We start from the raw sequence: 21,002 nt of genomic DNA on the forward strand, positions 1-21,002 counted from the left end.
CCCTCCCCACTTTCAGAGCTGACAAGCAGTTCCACTGGCATATACATGTATCATTGTTGAAAACCTATTTTCATGTTATTCATGTTTGCAATAGAACAATCATTCAATGCCAAAACCCCAATACTATCCCCATCAAACCAGGTGATTGATCACATGTTTTCTTCTGCGTTTCTGCTCCTACGGTTCTTTCTCCGGATGTGGATAGTTTTCTTTCTCATAAGTTCCTCTGGATTGTCCTGGATCATTGCATTACTACTAATAGAAAAGTCTGTTACATTTGATTGTGCCACAGTGTATCATCTCTGTGTACAATGTTCTTTTGGTTCTGCTCCTTTCACTCTGCATCAGTTCCTGGAGGTCTTTCCAGTTCACATGGAATTCCTCCAGTGATGATATATGTTTTTAAATAAATGTTTGTTCATGAAAGATGGAAGGGTATCTAGATTCTTGAGTATATCTCAGTCTAAGCAGCTTGATATGTTCAAGAATATTACAATAAATGAGTTAACAAGCCTTTATTAAGCACAGACTATGAGACAGGCACTGTGTTAAGTGCTAAGGATAAAAAGAAGGACAAAAAACAATCTTTACCTCCAAGGAACTCACAATCTAATGAGAAAGATAACAAGAAAACAAGCATATGCAAACAAACTGCAAAAGATAAAATGGAGATAAACAACAGAGGGAAAGCACAAGAGTTATGGTAGATAAATTAAGGTTTCCTATAGAATTTAAGATTTTACCTGGGACTTGGAGGAAGTCAGGGAATCTAGGAGAGTAACATGATAAGGGAAAATTTCCATGTATAGGAGACAACTAGTAACAATGTCTAAAGTCTGGAAATGGAGTGTCACATGCAAGGAATAGCAGGGAGGTCAGTGTCACCAGATCACAGGGTATATGGGATCATTAGGTAGAATAACAAGTAAGGTATAAAAAGACTGAAAGGAATGAGGCATGTCATAAATAGCAAACAGGATTTTATATTTGATCCTGACAGAAACAGGAAAACATGAGATCTTATTGAATGGCGGGTGTTGGGGGAGTAGTGGCATGGTCAGATCTGTGCTTTAGGAACACTGTTTTGGTAGCTGAATGGAAGTAGAGAGGTGAGAGTTGGGAGAAAATCATGAGGCAAACCAGAAGATTATTGTTATAGTTCAGGTATGAGGTGATATGGTTTCATACCAGGGTGCTGTAGCAGTGTCAAAGGAGAGAAGAGGGACATATGTGAAAAATGTAATCTAAGGTAGAATCAACAGGACTTAGCACCGACATAAGAAATAATAAGATACGGATTATAAAATAAGAAATAATGAAGTATTAACCTAGGTTCTGAGCCTGAGTTACTAGGACGATGATTGTACCCTTGACTGTAATAGATAAGTTAGGAAGTGGGAGGTTTAGGAGAAAATAGAATGAGTTCAATTTTGGACATTCAGAAAATGTTCTAAAACTCGGTGCTATTTGTGACCGTCTTTCAATGACTTCCTGCTTTCCAGATGAAACCTCTTGATGATTTATGCTAATTAATCTTTTTGGTTCTCCTTAGTTTTCAACATCTTGACTTCTCTAGTTTCAGCTTATTTAAAAAATAATGAAATTCTGTATGTGAGAGAGACAGAATGTTATTATGGGATATTTTAAACTCAGTAAATATTTATTCAGCAAAACTTAATTTCTTTTCTTTTCTTTTTTCTTACCCTTTTAAATGACCTCTCCCTTTCTGGTCTTAGTATATGGAGAAGGATATGCATGGTCTCCATCAGTCTTAAATATATCTGTGGGTGACACAGTGATATGGCAGTGGCAAGCTCAGCCTTTCATCAGAGGAATAGGTTACCGTGTTTTCTCTGTTTCAAGTCCTGGAAATGTGATTTACGATGGCAAAGGATTTACTAGTGGAAGTCAAAAAACCACATCCGGTATGTGTCTTTTCTGTTTAATTTTTATCTTTTCTTTGAATGTAAGAAAAAAAATTTTTAAATATGTGGTACAGTTTCAGAATTCTGGATTTGGAACCAGAAACTCCAAGTTCAAATTCTAGTTCTGCCACTACCCACAGGGCATGTAGTTCCTCTGATTATGTTTTTTCATTAGCAAAATTGGGGAGTTGGCCTAGGGAACCTCTTAGCCTGTGATCCCATGATCCGTCCTAAGTCCTAAGTCCATTTTCATAGGTCCTACCCTCTTAGTTAAAAAGGGACTTCTGAAGTCATCCTCTAAACTGATGCAGAAATTGTCCCTGATAACATCCCTGTCAGGTGTTCATAGTTCGGTGTGTCCATCACTGCTAGAAGGCTCCCCATGCTGAGGTAAACTCACAACCTCATAAATCTGTTTCATTCTTTGACTGCTTTCATTGTTTAAAATATCTTCTTTATATGGAACTGATGTGTCTGCATTGTTAAAGCCACTCATTACTCATTGGCCCTAATTATGCCCTTTAAGATAAGACAAAATGGCTTGGTGCTTTTCCATATAAAAGTCTTATAATTATTTGAAAACAGTTATTTTATGTTTCTGCTGTGATGCCTAGGTCTCTCAAACACATCCCAATGGGGACACATTTTTGGAAGGATTTCATAGATATTCAGCCTACAGTGTATGTAAAGTACTGTATATTCAGAAACTTGCTATTCCAGTGAATGACTGACTGCCCCATCTCCAGGAAGCTACTGAGTTCAACCCCAGTGTCAGGAAACTACATTCACTATCATTTATGCTCTATTCCAGTTATCTGTACTTGATGTTTCTGGAAGATTGTGGATCACCTTTTCTTTTCTCCATTCTTCAGTTTTGTCACTAGCAAATTTTCCCCTTCACAGAGGCTCAGGTTGGGAGGTACTCAGATGTACTGGTACAACATATACATCAGGAACAGCAAGAAGGCTAGTGTCATTGCATTGCAGATAAAGTGGGTAACAACATGTTAAGAAGACTAGAAATGTAGGAAAAGGGTAGATTGTGAAGGGCTTCAGAAGCCAAACAGAAGATTTTATTTATATTCAATGCTAGAGATAATGGAGAACCACTGGAGTTTGTGGAATAGGGGCAGAGGGTGATTGGGAGAAAGTATTGGCAGAATCTGTCTTGTGTTTTATGAAGCTCTCTCTGACAGCTTAATGGAGGATGGAATAGAATTCAGAGAGATTAGAGAGGCAGAGAGACCAACAAGAAGGCTATTTCAATAGTCTAGACATGAAGTGATAAACAATCAGTCAACAATCATTTATTAAGTACTATGTCATGGGGCTAGGCACTGTGCTACTGGCTGATGATATAAATGTAAAGAATAAAATCTATATTCCCATTGTTTTGGGTTCTAAGGAAGGAGATGAGAAATACATATATAAATATATGCAGAATAACACATTTAAAGAAATAGTATAAGAAAAATAGCTCAGCCATCTTTGTAAAATTTTGCCTGGTTAGCTAAACTTTCAATTACCAAATTATCTTTCTCAGTTACCAACATCAATTAAGCACTTGCTAAATGCAGATTACTCTATTATATGCAAAGGTGACTTTTTAAGAAATTACCAGGTGCTGATGGTTGCTGCCTTCAAGAAACTTAAAATTAATTTGGAGACACACGATATACATACATAAATAAATTAAGTACTTATTTATAGAGCTGTATTTCAATATAATACAAAGTAAAGATGTGCTGACTAGAAACACGAGCACAAGTGTGATCGATCATGGAGGGTAATCAGGACACTGTCGGAGAACAATAAAACTGAAGATCATAGAAATAGCAGAAGTCTAGACATGGACATCAGCATTTCTGGATGGGAAAGATATAGACAATAGAGGAAACTGAGCAGAACATTTGGGAAATAATAAAGAACAGTGCTAAATCTTTAATTGTATGATTCAAAGATGGTTAAATGAGAGGGAGAAGAGAGACATGGTGTGAGGCTTTGATTAGGAGAATATTAATTTGGCCTAATGAATTCTAGTAAATTTATCATTTTTACTTCCCAGGTTGCATACAGATAACTGAGATGTGACCTTGAGTGAAAATTAGTAGAAAATGCATTTTCTGATCTCAAAAACCCTCCCAGTTTTATAAAATTATAACTCAAAGATTTACTTTCAGCTTAGCTTTAAATCTAGCACTTTCCGTTTTTCATTCATGGAAAATCATTTGAATTTTTTTTAATCTGTAAATTATAACACATTTTGGGTCAACTTTGGTTTTGGTTTTGGGCTTTAAAAAAGTGGCAAAATGGATAGAATATTGATCCTAGAGTCAGGAATGCCTGACTTCTAATTCAGCCTTAGGCTTTTACTATCTGTGTGAGCCTGGGCAAGTCATTTGACCTCTGTCTTCCTTAGCTTCTTTATCTGTAAAATGATGATAATTATAGTATTGTCTTCTCAGACTAAAAAGCATGTTGTGAGAACAAAATAGGATATTTTAAATGTATTAAAACTTAAGGTGTCATAAAAATTCTATTTATTATTAGTAAAAATATGGAACCTATTCATGTAGAGATATTTTACTCTGAATTTATTTATAGGCATGAAGTGGACCATTTACCTTCTATGTCCTTTTTAAACTATAATCAAACTGATGAAAAATTAAAAGACCTATTATTTGAACTTTTGAATATTGTAGTATGATTTCTCTGGACCATCATTTCTATTACTTTTTTTTTTAGACCCTTGTACTTCGGTGTATTGTCTCATAGGTGGAAGATTGGTAAGGGTGGGCAATGGGGGTCAAGTGACTTGCCCAGGGTCACACAGCTGGGAAGTGGCTGAGGCCGGGTTTGAACCTAGGACCTCCTGTCTCTAGGCCTGACTCTCACTCCACTGAGCTACCCAGCTGCCCCTTCCTATTACTTTTTTAAAATAACTTATGTTTACATATCTTCTTATGTGGCAGGTTCTTTTTCTTACCAATTTACTTCACCTGGGAAATATTATTATAGTAGTGGCTCCATTAATGAAGCACAGACTATATTTCTGCAAGGAGTAATTAATGTTTTACCAGCTGAGAACAAATACATTCCATTGCGCCTATTTATTGGTGGAATTGAGGCAACATATGCTCCAGGTAAGAGAAAACAAAATAGCTTATTTTGATATTTGATAAAAATTCTAGTACTGATAGATCATTTGGGAACTCTTTGGATTAAAAGTTAGATGACCTGGATTCTAGTCCTGACTCCATCATTTATTAGCTGTGTGATTTGGAGCAACTTACTGATATTCTCAATGCCTCGGTTTTCTTACATGTCAAATGGGAGTAATAATCTTCCCTCCAAAGCATCTCTTCCATTACATTATGAACTTCTTTAGAGTAGAAGCTGTCTTTTGTCTTCTTTTGTATCCCTACTGCTTAACCGCAGTGTCTGGCATGTAGTAGGTACTTAATAAATGCTTGTTGACTGATTGATTAATTTCTGCACTTCAGTGGATCTGTGATCTCATCAATGTTGAAACTTTCTTCAGTGATGGACAATGTAATTCATCCTTGCCTTCAGATTCTGTGCTCAATTCCACCCATAAATTCACCAAGTATACTAGGGAACTTTCTCTAGGACTTTTAATGCTCACTTTGATACTTAAGTCAAAAAAATTCGAAGATAAAGCATTCCATAAGTTGTTTTGCACCATGTAGGTTTTCTTGTCTTTTGTTTCACTCCATGGTTAACAAATCTCCTTTTATAGTCAGACATTTTTGGTACAGTACTTTTAATGCCACTTCTTGTATACAGACTGTCACTGGTTACAACCTATTTTGCAATCTTCTTACACCTACCCTCATGCCATTTATTCTGATCCAAGAACACTCTCCTTCTTGCTTTTTTTCACACTAGATATGCCATCTCTAGACAATGGGCATTTTCACAATCTCTTCCCTGTGCCTGGAATGGCTTCTCCCCTCATCCCCAATTCCTGGCTTCCTTCAAATCCCAGCTAAAATCTTGCCTCTTACAGGAAGTTTTCCCCAGTTTTCCATAATTCTAGTGCCTCCCCTTTGTTAAATATGCCTGGTTTAGCCTGTATATATATTTTGTTTTTACATATTTTCCTTGAGATCAGGTACTGTTTTTGTTTTGTTTGGGCCTTTCTATGTGTCTAGTGCTTAGCAAAGTGCCTGACACATAGCAGGTGCTTAATAAAGGTTTATGGACCGACTGGTGTGTTGCAGCCTATTTGTGTTGTCAGGAGGAATAATAGGCATAATGTGAAAATATTTTAAAATTAAAACCCTACACAAATGAAATTTATTATTGTTGTTGTTGCTGTTGAGCTTTTTTCCCAAGTGTAGGACTGATTCTGAGTGAAAGTTTAAATTAGGCTAATTTTTCTTCAGTGTCTGTGCCCCTCATTCCTTTTTCTTCTCAGTGGGCACTTATTTAAAATACTAATGAGAAGGAACTCAAGTAGAATGTAAATTACCCAACCAAAGCTATGGCTATGTAATGAATAATTTGTGTCACATGTCTTAAGATTTCCCCTTAGATTATTGGAGAAGATAATTGCCTTGAAAATTCATATATATAATCCCCCAAATCTTCTTACTGTAGTTTTCAGCTTTAATAGCTTGCAGCTTTTACAGATGAAGATACTGAAGCTGAGAGAATTTGAGTCACAAAGCTAATAAGTGGGTGAGATGGAATTTGAACTCAGGTCTTCTTCATCCCTAAATCCAATACTTCAAACTTTAACAGCTTAAAATTGTACTAAGGGGGGCAGCTGGGTAGCTCAGTGGATTGAGAGCCAGACCTAGAGACCAGAGGTCCTAGGTTAAAATTTGACCACAGACACTTCCCAGCTGTGTGACCCTGGTCAAGTCACTTAACCCCCATTGCCTAATCCTTACCACTTTTTTCCTATTTTTTCCCAAAACATGACTAACCAAATTTTATTTTATATAAATAAAAATCAGAGTCAAGAAATAGCATACATAAAAAGAAACAAGAAAAGAATATATAAACAGCAACAATTATTTGTCAAGAATGGGGAGGAAAAGTTGATAGATCGTTTGGTTTGTCCCTCAGACCATGGTGTTAATAATGGCCCATGACAATCTCACCTCTCTCTGCTACTCTCAGCACCTATTTTTCACCCCCCCACTTGCCCAGTACCTTTCTGTCTTCTCATCTCTCCTGCTCATATCATGAAGTTCTTGTTGTAACTGAGGACACTATCACTTCACTGCAGCTACTGCTCATTACATTCAGTCTTGGATCCTTACACCCATACTCTTCTTTCTCGCACACTGTTGTCTATCTTTCAAAACTTCTGGGCAAAACTTATGTCTACCTCCTTGCTTAAAGAATTTTCTTCTCAAGACTAAGAGGTAATGCTTGCCCTTTTATGCTACAAACTCCGAAACACAAGACAATCAGTTCTCAAATGATAACCATTAAAAAAGAATGTTAAACACAAAAGGATTATGCTGTTCCCTTACAAAATTATTCTAACAGAATTTAATAAGATCTTATAACTCTTAGTACAGTTGTCTAAGAGGCTAATACTGAAATCCTAGAAAATTGTTTCCAGGACTATCCATTAGTCATTTTTACATTTCTTTTCATTGGCTTTGTCTAATTAACTCTATTGATAGAAGAGGAGAGACTTGACTCCTCTCTTGGCAGTGGCCAAACTGATGCCATCCATGACAGTGACTTCCCAGAGCCTCCTGACTTTTTGTAATTCTTGAAGTCATTGTTTGTACTAGTCCATCTTAAAGTAGATGCTTGGTCACCCTGTAGAGGAAGAAACACAAAAAAGAAGGAAAAGAAACAACATTGTTCCACTTAGCGTCCCTCATTTTAACTCCCTCCACTTTTTTACTTCTTCCATTCCAATTTTTTTATCCATAAAATAGGGGTAAAAATAGTACCAACCTCAGGGCTGATGTGAAGATCAAAAGTGATGAAATATGCAAAGTGATTTGCAAAGCATAAACTGTCATATAAATGCTATTAGCATGGATTAATTGCCCCTCAAATAGATTATGCTTACTTACCAGAATATTATTACCGTATTCAAATTAATACAAGCTGACAATAAATAATTTTTTGAATAATTTTTGTAACTAACATGCAACTCTTTTTCTTTATTAAGAAGGACCTAATGAATCAAGCATGAGAATATCAGTAGCAGATCATATAGGAGAGGAGCCTTCATGTGTCCAAAATAATACTGGGATTAAAAATCTTAACGGAATTTTCTTTGAACTTTCAAGTTGTTATTCACCATCCATAAATGGCATTAGTCCATCCTATGGCACAGTAAATGAAGTGATAACAATAACTGGACATCGCTTTAGCAATCTTAGATATGCAAATAAGGTAGGAACTATTTTTTTGCATATACATTATAAAGTCTTCATTGTAATAATGTGATAGTGTTTGGTTCTAAGCCTCATGTTTTTGCATCACAGTTTTAAAAGTGCTTATTTGAATAATGAGTAGCAATAATATTATTGTTACTGTTTTACAACAATTATATTACCTGAATATAAAAAGCATTTGAAAATAATTGTTTTTTTCCACTTTAATATACCTTTCATCAAAAAGCTTAACTATCCATCCATCTAAACTGAAGGTCTCATTTCACAATTAATATACTTTCAGGTTACTATTGGTGGCTATCCTTGTGTCATAGAAGAAAGTTCTGAAAATGTCATCATGTGTCATATTGACCCTCAAAACTCAATGGCTATTGGAATTCAGGAATTGGTTTCATTAGTTGTGCACAACCTGGGCACAGCCATAAACACTTTGACAAAAGATTTGGAGAGACGGTTTGTTCTTTTGCCCCATATTGACATGGTGGCTCCAAATGTTGGGTCTACCAAAGGGATGACAAGAGTGATCATTAAGGGGTCAGGATTTGCTGCTTCTACTGATCATATCAAAGCTACCGTGGGAGGTTTTCCATGCACCATTTTGTCAGTTAATTACACTGTGATTGAGTGTGAGACATCCCCTGCTCCTGAACAGCGTGTGGACATAGATCTTCGAATACATGATATCCCTGCTCAATGCCAAGGAAACTGTAGCTTTTCTTATTTGGACATCGTTACACCCTTTGTAACAAAAATCTTTCCTAACACATTACAAAATGTATCTACAAAGGTTCTGATAGAAGGCCAAGGATTTGGGGAATGCTTGGAGGACATTCTTATTTATGTTGGAGACAGACAATTCAGAGCAGCAGATGTTAACAACACAAGCATTACTGTGGTTGTGAATGCAGTCCCGGCTGGTTTTTATCCCTTAAGGGTTATAGTGATGACTAAAGGCCTGGCTGCTGGAAATTTCACTGTGAACAGCCCCTTAGTAGCATCTTTATTGCCAACCTCTGGAAGCACTGAAGGTGGCACTGCTTTGATTATTACAGGAAATGGATTCTCTCCAGGCAACACAACAGTAACAATTGGGGATGCCCCATGTAAGATTGTATCCATTACCCCCAATGAAGTATGCTGTAACACTCCAGCCAGATCAGCTTCAACTGTCCTTGTGAAGATCCTCATAAATTCATTTGCCTTCCCACCTTTGTCATATACATACTCATTGGATGATACACCACTTCTCAAAGACGTTGTCCCAGCCAGAGGTACTTTCTTTGCAGTTTTGCTGTCTTGGTGCTATTTCATCAATGCCACCCAATAATAGTGAACTAGGATGCAGTTATTTTATGCAAAAGATGATGTCAGCATTTTCTTACGCATAATAATAATTCCACAGAACAGTGATTGCTAGAACACACATGCTGAAATTTCTGAATTAATTTTTTGTTTTTTCATGGTGTAATTTTTAAAAATACTTTTTGGATCTAATTCATAGAATCACAATATTTGAGAATTAGAAGGAAACTAAGCAGTCAGCAAGGCCAACTCATTGCCAAAAACAGGAATAACCACTGTAAGATATCCAACAAGTGATCACGTAGTTTTGTTTGAATATCTCCAGTGAGGAGGAACCTACTGCCTCAAGAGGCAGGCCATTCAACTTTTGGACAGTTCCAATTATTCGGGAGTTTTCCTTTATATCATACCTAAATTTTCCTCTCTGCACCTTCTGTCTGTTACTTGTTCTGCTTTTTGGGGATAAGCACATCAAATATAATGCCTCTTCCACATGATATAATTTTTTTAATACTTGATATCAGCTTTTATCTCTCTTCTGTCTCCTCTGCAACATAAAATTTTCTGGTTCCTTCAAATCATCCTTATATTATATGAAGTCAAGGATTTACCATTTTGATTGTCCTTCTTGGGACATTCTTTAGTTATTAATGTCTTTCTTAAACTATAGTATCAAGTACTAGATACAATATTCCAAGGATGTTTTGTCCCGGGAAGAGAATAATGTGACTACGGTGTTATTATTCTTGGAAATTATACCTTTCTATATAGCTTGAGATCACTTTTTTTGGCTGCTGCATTACAATATTGACTCATACTAAGTTTGTAGTGCATTAAAACTATAAGATCTTTCCCCCACCAATGAAACAGCTAATCTTGCTTTTCCCATCTTTTGCTGGCAGAGTAGAACTTTTGAAACCAAGTGGAGAGCTATTCTCATTTCTAGTAAATTTGGCCAAAAAGTACGCTTGAAAAAAACTCCCATTAACTACATTTATGACTTCTTTGTGATAAAGAAGTTTGTGGATATAGAGACAGAGAATAAGGCTATAAGTAGAACACAATCATATTTACTCATCAGTATCACATTTTAGTAAGGACGTTGAAGCTGAAAAGTGCCTAAGGATGAACAAACAGTGATGAAAGACTTTTGACCTATGACAATGAATTAAAGAGCTAGGGATATTTAGCCTGGAGAAGAAAATAAATGTTTTCAGACATTTGAAGAATTTTAATGTAGAAATGGGTTTACACTTGTTCTGCTTGCCTTCAAATGGAAGAAGTGCAGTTACTTTGAAGTTGGAAAGAATCCAATTTAAGTTTTATGTAAGGAAAAACTTGCTAAGAATTAGAGGGGAAAGGGAGGGTTTCCACTCATATATTATAACTGCATGTACTTGCAAAGGAAGTGTTATTTATTAATATATCACTCTTATTCTCCTAACCATCTTTATTTCAAGCTCTTCTCTTTGATATCATTCTTACACATATCTATATATGTGTATGTACATATGCACATATATTTCTGGAGCATTTTGGTTCAATGGCTTGCCCACAGACACAGACACATTACAAGGAGTAAAGTGTCAGGAGTGACACTTGAACCTAAATCTTCCTCACTCTGAGACCTGTTCTCTATTCATTTTATAAGGATACCACTAGAATTGTCTACCATTTATTTAAAAATCACAAAAACTGATTAAAAATTAATCATCAGAATGGTTCTAACAATTCAGCTGAAAGAAAATGTGATCTAAAGACCTGATTTCAATTTTACTATTTACCACTTCCATCTTTGGAATGAAATATCTTATTTACTACCTTTGTCTCTGCAATAAATATCTGATTTTTCCATCCTAAAAATTTCTTATAACTTCAGATATATGTGTTTATATAGGCATGTATGCATATGGTTATATATATATATATACATGTGTGGGTATGCATATGTGTTTGTACATGGCATATATTAACAAGTGTGTATATATGTATGCATTCATGTAAATATATACACATCTTAAGTAGAGATTTTTAGGAAGGAAAATCAGATACTTATTACTGCAGAGACTAGTAGATAAGATATGTGATAAAAAGTTAAAGGTAAAGGCACATTAATTAGAATAAAATCTCTCATAAATAAAGAGCTACTAATGATGCATAAAGAAAGAGGCAATGATAATTCCAGATCATTTACATTTAATTTCGAAGTTTAACACTTGCTTGTATATAATCCCAAATATTCATAATCCATTTGAACCTAATAATGAACATCCCCACTATTTTCTACTATCCCAATAAACTCTTCAGGAATCTAGGATCTAGAGAAACAGTTAGAGGAGCCATGATAGTTAAACTAATTACAGATAATTTGCTCTTAAATTTTGAGTCCACAGTAAACCACATAGAATTTGGAATCTATGTAGAATACCTTGGCATACATTGTATTTTTACTGCAGGTAATACCATTTTAATATAATTTTGTTTAAATAAGTGAATAAATGCATATAAGTAAATCATAAATTGTTTTTTGATTTTTTAAAGGATCAACTGGCACTGAAATTGAAATCATTGGATCTTCATTTGGTTTTGACATCTCAGAGGTTGTAGTGACAATAGATGATGCTCAATGTAACATTACAATGGTCAATGACAGCATATTGCGTTGCAGAGTTGGGGAGCATGCTGGTGGCATTTTCCCCATTATGCTGAGACATTTGACTAGAGGCTATGCAGTTTCCAGGACTGTTTTTGAGTATTCTCTCACAATTCAGAATCTTTCTCCAAGACAAGGTAGTTAATGATAAAGTCATAAAATAAGATCATTTTTTAAGTTGATGCAATAAAAATATGTGATTTTATCATAAATGTTTTGAAAACTTATCATCTGAATTCATTTTCTTGTTTCTCTAAAATGCTAAAAGATATCTCCTCTAATACCCCCAAAATACTAACCTGAATGATGACAATACTTATCATATTATATATCATGTGGACCAAAGTGTTATCCTCAGAGCATTCAGGTTATCCATAAAAAAAATTTAAAAAACAGTGTAGGAGGAGGAAAAACTACTAAGTGGGAGGTAATCAAGTTCATGAATATTATATTCTTTTCTCTTTAAATTAAATTATTTTTTCTACTGAACATTTTTCTTTAAAAAAGTTTTTAATATTTAATTATAAGCAGCAGGTATTTAAATTAGAAGATTAATTTATCATGGTATTTGACATTTTATATAATCAAATTATCAATGACTTTTTAGAAAGGAAATCATTTAAATGGTTTTTCTCTTTGCTCTTCTTGAGCAAAATGGTGGCAGCATTTAAATTATTGTATTTTAAGTAAATTCTATTAAGAAGCTATACTCTTTTTTAAACATTTATTAATATTCATTTTTAACATGGTTACATGCTTCATGCTCCTACTTTCCCCTTCATCCCCCGCTCTCCCCCCACCCATGGCCGATGCACATTTCCACTGGTTTTAACAAGAAGCTATACTCTTTGTAAGATTTCAGGTGATTAAATTTGTTTATTACAATTAGATGGCATTTTAAGGCTAAAAGCCACAATAATTAAGAATGATCTTTTTGGTGGATTTCTCCTAACTAGATTTTTTTTCTCCTTTTCTTTTTATCTCTATCCCTAGGTAGCTTTGGTGGTGGGCTAATAATGACAGTGATTGGCTCTGGGTTTAATCCACAAAGCTCAACAGTAACAGTGTGTGGCACTGAATGTGAAGTAGACAGACTTCAATCTGATTGTGACACCTTATTTTGTAAAGTTCCACTTAATAATGGTAAGTGATGGTTGATTAAAGAGACTGTTGCCATGAAAAATGAGAAACATAATTTATCCTGTTCTGAGATTCTATAATGGGATCATTTAGCTTGATAGTAGTTTATTTGAAGAACTTGTAGGATTCTCTTTCTTTCTTTCTTTCCTTTCTTCCCTCCCTCCCTCCTTTCTTCATTTCTTCTTTCCTTTCTTCCACTGTATTTCTCTTTTTCCTTCTTTCTTATTTTTTCTTTCTTAATTTTACTATTTCTTCCTTACTTTTTCTTTTTCTTCCTTTTTCTTTCTTTCTTTCTTTCTTTCTTTCTTTCTTCTTTCTCTCCTTTCTCTCCTTTCTCTCTCATTTTCTTTCTTTCTGTCTTCCTCCATTTCTTTCTTTTCCTACCAAAATATTATTTTCTTGACTCATATATCTTTCAAAAGCCATATTCTATGACTTACTTATGATCAGTCATAATAAAATGCTATCTTAGTTCTCCCATAAATGAGCCATATCTTAGGACTCAAAATTGAGAACTCTTCATTACTATTTCCATACCAGTTTTTGCTTCATTTATAATAACACATCCCTTGTCAGCTATCATTGGTGAGAACACCAGTCACCCTGAAGGCTATATCTTCCCTAAATTCTCATATCTGTTGATGTCCTACTTATGCACACACACACATATATTCAGTATTCCATATGTTCTTGATTATTGGGTCTGAGCATTTCAATCTCTGGATATTTCCAGTTTCTGCTTTGATGGACTTTATGGCATCTTAAAATTTCATGGATTTAATTCTTACTCAAAAGAATAAACCAATGTATCTGTGCAAAAACATGTAAAATCAGTGGTAGTCAAAATGACCCATAGGCATTTCCTTCCTTCAGCATCAGTGACTAGTGAAATTTGAGTCCAGGAAGATCATTACAAATTCAGTCTTCTAGAGATCAATAGTCTTGACTGTGTATCCCTGAGCAAATCACTTATCCTATTTAACTCTCAATTTCCTTAACTGTAAAATGGTAGAAATAATAATTGCAACTACTTCATAGGGTCTGCAAGTGATCAAATTAGATAACATACACTTTACTCATTGTGTAAAACTTCAAGCACTGTATTAATGCTACTTATCATCATCAACATCATATTATCATCATTATCATCTCATGTGGTAAGGAGCCTTAGCTTAGCACCAGGGACCTTATTTTATTAATATTTTGATACTTAATTCCAACAAAATTTGCTCCCTTGCCCAATCTGGTTTTGTTCCTATGCATTTAAAATCAAAATTCTGAGAAAGGGTTCATAGACTTCACCAGACTATTACAGGGATTTATTCAAAAAGAGATTAAAGGCCCCTGATATAATGGGTAAAACATAACCATAGACTCTGACTTAATAGCCTAGAGTTCTTTTAGAAGTAAAATGGCCAAACTTTAGTTCACAGACATTATGACAATTTCTTTAGTTGCTCAGTAGCCTGTGATTCATATAGTCAAGAATTATAGCTAAGGGCCTGATTCAGCTTTTAATAGCATGTGTTCTTTGACTGCAGAAATATATAGAATTGGTAAAAAGTGAAACAGTGAAATTTTTTTTCATTGTGATCTTATTCCCAAAGGCAGTGGAGCTCATCAAGACTGTGAAGTGAGGGTTGCTAATGGGGAGTTCTCCACAAAATCAAACACTGCCTTTACATACATGGCCTCCTTAACTCCAGTCATCACTGAAGTAACACCAAGAAGAGGAGGCACAGAAGGAGGCACGAGACTCACAATCAAAGGATCAGGATTTAGGTATTACTTTTTAGAGCTTTCAATACCTATGAAATCCTCTACCTTCCTCCTCTATCCTCTATCCTCCTCTTCACATATACATATCTTTTTTTACTCTCGGGTACTTCTAGCTCAAATATATTGATGGGGAAGAAAACTGTCACACATTTCCTAGTGAAACTATCCATAAATGTTATATTTTAGAATGATAAAGCCAAAAGAAATTTAAGAAATGCAATGATTCAGGACAATTCTGAGGGACTTGTAAGAAAGAACACTATCCACATCCAGAGAAAGAACTGTGGGAGTAGAAACCCAGAAAGAGGGGAGGTAAAGAACATGAATTATGGAAACATAGAAAAATATTCTAAATTAATTAATTAAATAAATTTTTAAGACAAAATTTAAAACTTAAAGAAATCATTAATTCAACTGCCAACAAGATTTCACTTTTTACAAATCTGCAGAGAAAAGCATTCAGTAGTATTCCTTAGTGACTTTTATAGTTAGGAAACTCTTCCTAAAGCATCTTCAATTTAAATTGACTTTCTCTTGTTGTCTCCATTTTTGAATCAGGATAGATCAATGCTGTCAACTCAAAATCCTTCCATAGATTAGGAAATAGCTATTATTTTTCCACCCTTAACTGACATCTATAGGTCAAGTAAAAATTATTCTTTTTTATATGCCAAACTCTCATTTATTTATTCATGCTAAAGGAGAACATAAATAGCACAGGTAACTAGAATCCACAGATAATCCACAAAATCCCCTTTAGCAAATACTCTCAGATGTCTCTCCAATTAAATCTTTTAACCAGGCTGCTAAAAAATGAAAATAGTTCAGTACTAATTTGTGGTTTTGGTCCATTCATTTTCCCTATTTTCCTTCTATGCTAATGAGTATTGAGGCAAGCTTGCAGAGGTAAAGAAGGAGCAGCAATGAGACTAAATAGCCTTATTTCTTGGAGTTTTTTTCATCATTTTAGATACCTCCTTCTGAGCATTTATTTCATGTATTTCCATAAAAATATGATCAGGCAACTTCATGAATGACAACTGATAGTTCTAAATTTTCAAAATAACCCATAAGAACAAATGAATTCATAGAGAGTAAAAGATAAGAAATTAACCTAGTATCTTGAACATTTAAATAAAAGAATTTGAGGCTATTGCATGAAAAGTCTGATGTGGTCAAATACAAATATCTTAGTATGTTTGTTTTTCTTCTTTGTAGTTCAAATATGGAGGATGTCCATATCACAATCGGACAAACTGAATGCGATGTGGAATCTACCAATGAGACACACATAATCTGTATTACAAATGCCCATTCTCCTTCCCAGTGGGCTAAAATTTATGTCAACAATGGAAACAATGGCAATGCCAAACTGGTAAAAGAACTATTGGGCACAGTACCACAGTTAATAAGATTAGCACATTTTAATATTAGGAGAGGAGGGACAAATGGCTATGGATTACATAACCAATGACTTCTAATATAGATAATTGAGAAGTGACTAATATAGGTCTATATGTTTTAAGAAGAGACATGATACAGTAGAAAGTATGCCATATATGAATTCAGAAGACCTGGGTTTGAATGCTGGTTCCTTCCTTATTCGATGTATAGGTAGGTCACTTGAACCTTCTAAATCTCTATTTCTTCATATATAATATGAGGACATCACTACCTGTACCACCTACTTCACAAAGTCACAATGAGATCAAATTTGTATCTTAAACTGCAAAATATCATAAAATGGAAGTTCTTAGGTAATTTTCTGCTAGTTTCTTTAAAGCAAAATGATGTTTCCAAGATATTCTGTGAAATTTAATAAAGTATTTTAAGATCTTGTAATTTTGACACAAACATATTCTATTGCAGGATTTTGCTGATTTCCTCTATATTGATGTTTGGTCCTCCAATTTTTCATGGGGAGGTCAGTCACCCCCAGAGGAAGGGTCACTTGTTGTAATTACAAAAGGACAAATAATTTTGTTGGATCAAAGTACACCTGTTCTTAAAATGCTTCTTATTCAAGGTAAACTTCTAAAACGCTCTCTCTCTCTCTCTGTCTCTCTGTCTCTCTCTCTGTGTCTCTGTATCTCTCCATCTTTTTGTCTCTGTCTCTCTCTCTCTGTCTCTCTGTATTTCTCTCTTTCTCTCTTCTCTTGCATGTAGTTGTTTTGTGACAGTAAAAATATTTTAGTTTCTTTTTCATGAGGCAGGGTCATTACAGACATTGCAGAGGTTCCTAAGGGTATATTGGAATGCAGGATTGCTGTTAAACCAAATGGCTCCCCATGGCTATACTCCCATTGGGGACTGATTTTCCAAAATCTGACTTTGTGGTAAAAAAAAATTACTATAAAATGTATTTACTCAGAAAAGAGTAACTTTATTTTTTAAATTTTTTTCTTTTTAAACCCTGACCTTCCATCTTGGAGTCAATACTGTGTATTGGCTCCAAGGCAGAACAGTGGTAAGGGCTATGCAATGGGGGTTAAGTGACTTGCCAAGGGTCACACATCTGGGAAGTATCTGAGGCCAGATTTGAACCTAGGACCTCCCATCTCTAGGTCTGGCTCTCAATCCACTGAGCCACCCAGCTGCCCCCAAGAGTAACTTTATTTTGATCTGGCCAATAGGTAGAAAATATTGCTCTACAAAAATGTTTACTAATGGTACCAATAAAGATTCAGTAAATGACAATGAAAATTAGCAGTTTAAAGTACAATTCTAAATATATATATATATGTACATATATATATATATATCTCAGAGTTTCACTCTTCATGGAAGTTTTTTCTTTCATTATCATTTTATAGATATATATTGATATTCTTAAAGCTCTGAGTTTATAGTATAGTAAGGTTGAATTCTCCTGTATTGCTTCTTATTTTATATCCTATAATATAAAATAGCTATACAAATTATTATAATACTATAAACTCAGAGCTTTAAGAATATCAATATATATCTATAAAATGATAATGAAAGAAAAAACTTCCATGAAGAGTGAAACTCTGAGATATATATATATATATGTACATATATATATATATTTAGAATTGTACTTTAAACTGCTAATTTTCATTGTCATTTACTGAATCTTTATTGGTACCATTAGTAAACATTTTTGTAGAGCAATGTTTTCTACCTATTGGCCAGATCGCGTGCTGGCAAAAGCCAACAAACTCCAGGCCTACGTCACATCTTGAACATCAGATGGCCTGAAAAGATCTCCAATACCAGACTCTGGGAAAGAACAATACAGTATCCCATCAGTCAGGATGCTATGAAAAAAAATATGGAACCCACCAGGGAGGAGAAAAATCAGAAGGCCAAAACAGACCTGGCAAGGATATGCCCAGTTGGTGGAAGTTGCCCAGAACAGAGTCCGTTGGCGTGAGATGGTTGCGGCCCTATGCTCCTCTGGGAGTCAATAGGAATAATAATAATAAAAATAAAGATCTAAAGAGTTAAACTACAATTCCATCCATAGCCCCAACCATATATGAGATGAGACAGGAAATTAAAATTTACTGTATTAAAATCAATGAGCTAACTTACATGTTCTTTAAATGCTATTAATGATTTCATTTTCATTTCTAACTCATAATTGTACTTTTGATAACAATTAATTTCAAAATGGCTTGATTCCTAGGGGGAAGTCTAATATTTGACGAGGCAGACATCGAGCTTCAGGCAGAGAACATTTTGATTACAGATGGAGGCACTCTCCAGGTACATATAAGAACTTCAAATGTTTGTTGCTTCACCTCTGCCTTTCCACTGTTTCTTTACATATGGTATATTTTTAAAAGAGCCCTAATTCCTCCAAAGTTAGTGTGACTTGAAAGAAGACTTTCATTTGTGGTGTGGGAAAGGGATCAGATATAGGGAATATTCTCTATTATTAGAGTATATAAAGGCTTTTAATAGAGAAACAGCAAAGTGAAGTCAAGTTGAACACTGAGTAGTAGCAAAATTCAATTATTAGAATTATTCAGACTCAACCAATCCATTCTTACTCCTCCAAAAAGAAGTGGCACATGCAATATATGGCTAAGAAATGAGGCTAAAATTTTTGGGAAATGGAAACTGAGTAATCACAGGATCAAAGAATCATAGAGTTCAAAGGTACTTCAAAAGTTATTCAGAGGGGGCAGCTGAGTAGCTCAGTGGTTTGAGAGCCAGGTCTAGAGACGGGAGGTCCTAGGTTCAAATCTGGCCTCAGACACTTCTCAGCTGTGTGACCCTGGGCAAGTCACTTGACCCCCATTGCCTACCCTTACCACTGTTCTGCCTTGGAGCCAATACACAGTATTGACTCCAAGACGGAAGGTAAGGGTTTTTTAAAAAATAAAAAAATAAAAAATAAAAAATAAATTAAAAAAAGTTATTCAGAGCAACAGCCTTAAATAAAAAGACCTTTTATAGCATCATCAACAAGGAATCACACTACTTCTTCTTGAAGAGGTCTAGACTTAAGAGCACAGTTAGACAGTCATTCTATTATGGGCCAACCTCTTGGGTGGAATATAACAAAGGGCAATATGAAATTGAACCCATCCCACCCCTCTATACACACAAAATAAAAAAAAAACATGGTATTCATTGCTTCACATGACAAAAATGAAAATCTCATTTTTATTGTATGACATTATCTCTTTTAGATTGGAACTGAAGCATCTCCCTTCCAACACAAAGCAATTATTACACTACATGGACACCTACGTTCTCCTGAGCTTCCAGTCTATGGAGCAAAAACTCTGGCCATAAGAGAGGGGATACTTGATCTTCATGGTATTTCAGCTAGCTATTTAAGGGACTTGATTATAGAAGTATAGCAATGGAGGCTAAAGACAAGAATGCTGCACTGTTCTACTGGTTTGGCTATTTGATGACTCAAGTTCTCCACCCATCTGTTACAAATAGAACTACTTATTGAATGAAATCCATTAGGCATTTGTATAAAGTGGCATTTAAGGATTCTATAAAATATGGAAGGAGAGAATGGTCAGTCATCTGAAAGTAGGTTATTCCTTAGCTGTAGTTTTAAATATTCTGGCTTGGCTTCCTACATACTAAATGCATAGGATTTTCAAATTAGAGAGGACCTTGGAGATTATCTAGTCCAAATCTTTCAGTATATAGATGAAACCTAGAGGGAAGTTATTTGCCCAGTGTTACATATGTAGTTCATTGTGAACCTGGGATCAGATATCATACCTTTTGATTCAGAATCTAAAAATATTTTTAAAAGCTGTAAGTAGAACTTTCGCAAACAATTATTTAAAAAAAACACACACAAATAGACATAGTATTTAAATGAGCCCCAAGGGAACTGTAGAATGAATATCTATATAAGCCCAAGAGCCCCCATTTATTTCTCTTTAATAAGCCTGAGTTTTTACACATGGGTTTACATATTATGCTTCTAAAAATCACACAAAATACTGAATATATTTGTATAAATGCAGCTTCTTAGATGAGAAAGAGATATATTCCATCGTTCCATAGTCAATTATTATCAATTTAACTGCTATCATTATAAAAAGTCATCATTCTATCTATAAGATTATGCCATATGTGGATCATTACTCTGTAAACGAGTTACAGGCTATATTTGAAAAGGGGATGACTATATTTGAATTCTATAAAAAACACGATAACTGTACAAGGTTTATTGAAAGGTTCCTTTGTTATCATCATAAATAGCATTTATATAGCACTCCAAGGCTTGCAAATAACTTTAAAATATCTCATTTTATTCTCATAACAACCCTGATTAGCAGGGGATATTATTATCTGTAT

The 21,002-nt window shown here is 34.8% G+C and overlaps 1 protein-coding gene across 1 annotated transcript in view; it reads left to right on the plus strand.

Moving 5' to 3' along the window:
* Positions 1–21,002, plus strand: part of PKHD1L1 (PKHD1 like 1) — a 210,869-nt gene that overhangs the window by 95,116 nt on the left and 94,751 nt on the right. Inside the window, exons 35-45 of the mRNA XM_044658261.1 lie at positions 1,737–1,925; positions 4,898–5,068; positions 8,095–8,321; positions 8,607–9,594; positions 12,167–12,415; positions 13,272–13,421; positions 15,026–15,200; positions 16,416–16,572; positions 17,067–17,223; positions 18,850–18,929; positions 19,862–19,991. Of these exons, the coding sequence (XP_044514196.1) occupies positions 1,737–1,925; positions 4,898–5,068; positions 8,095–8,321; positions 8,607–9,594; positions 12,167–12,415; positions 13,272–13,421; positions 15,026–15,200; positions 16,416–16,572; positions 17,067–17,223; positions 18,850–18,929; positions 19,862–19,991 (2,673 nt within the window). The remainder of the gene's footprint in view (positions 1–1,736; positions 1,926–4,897; positions 5,069–8,094; positions 8,322–8,606; positions 9,595–12,166; positions 12,416–13,271; positions 13,422–15,025; positions 15,201–16,415; positions 16,573–17,066; positions 17,224–18,849; positions 18,930–19,861; positions 19,992–21,002) is intronic.

This window comes from Gracilinanus agilis, chromosome 1 (genome assembly GCF_016433145.1).
Source record: "Gracilinanus agilis isolate LMUSP501 chromosome 1, AgileGrace, whole genome shotgun sequence".
Lineage (NCBI taxonomy): Eukaryota > Metazoa > Chordata > Mammalia > Didelphimorphia > Didelphidae > Gracilinanus > Gracilinanus agilis.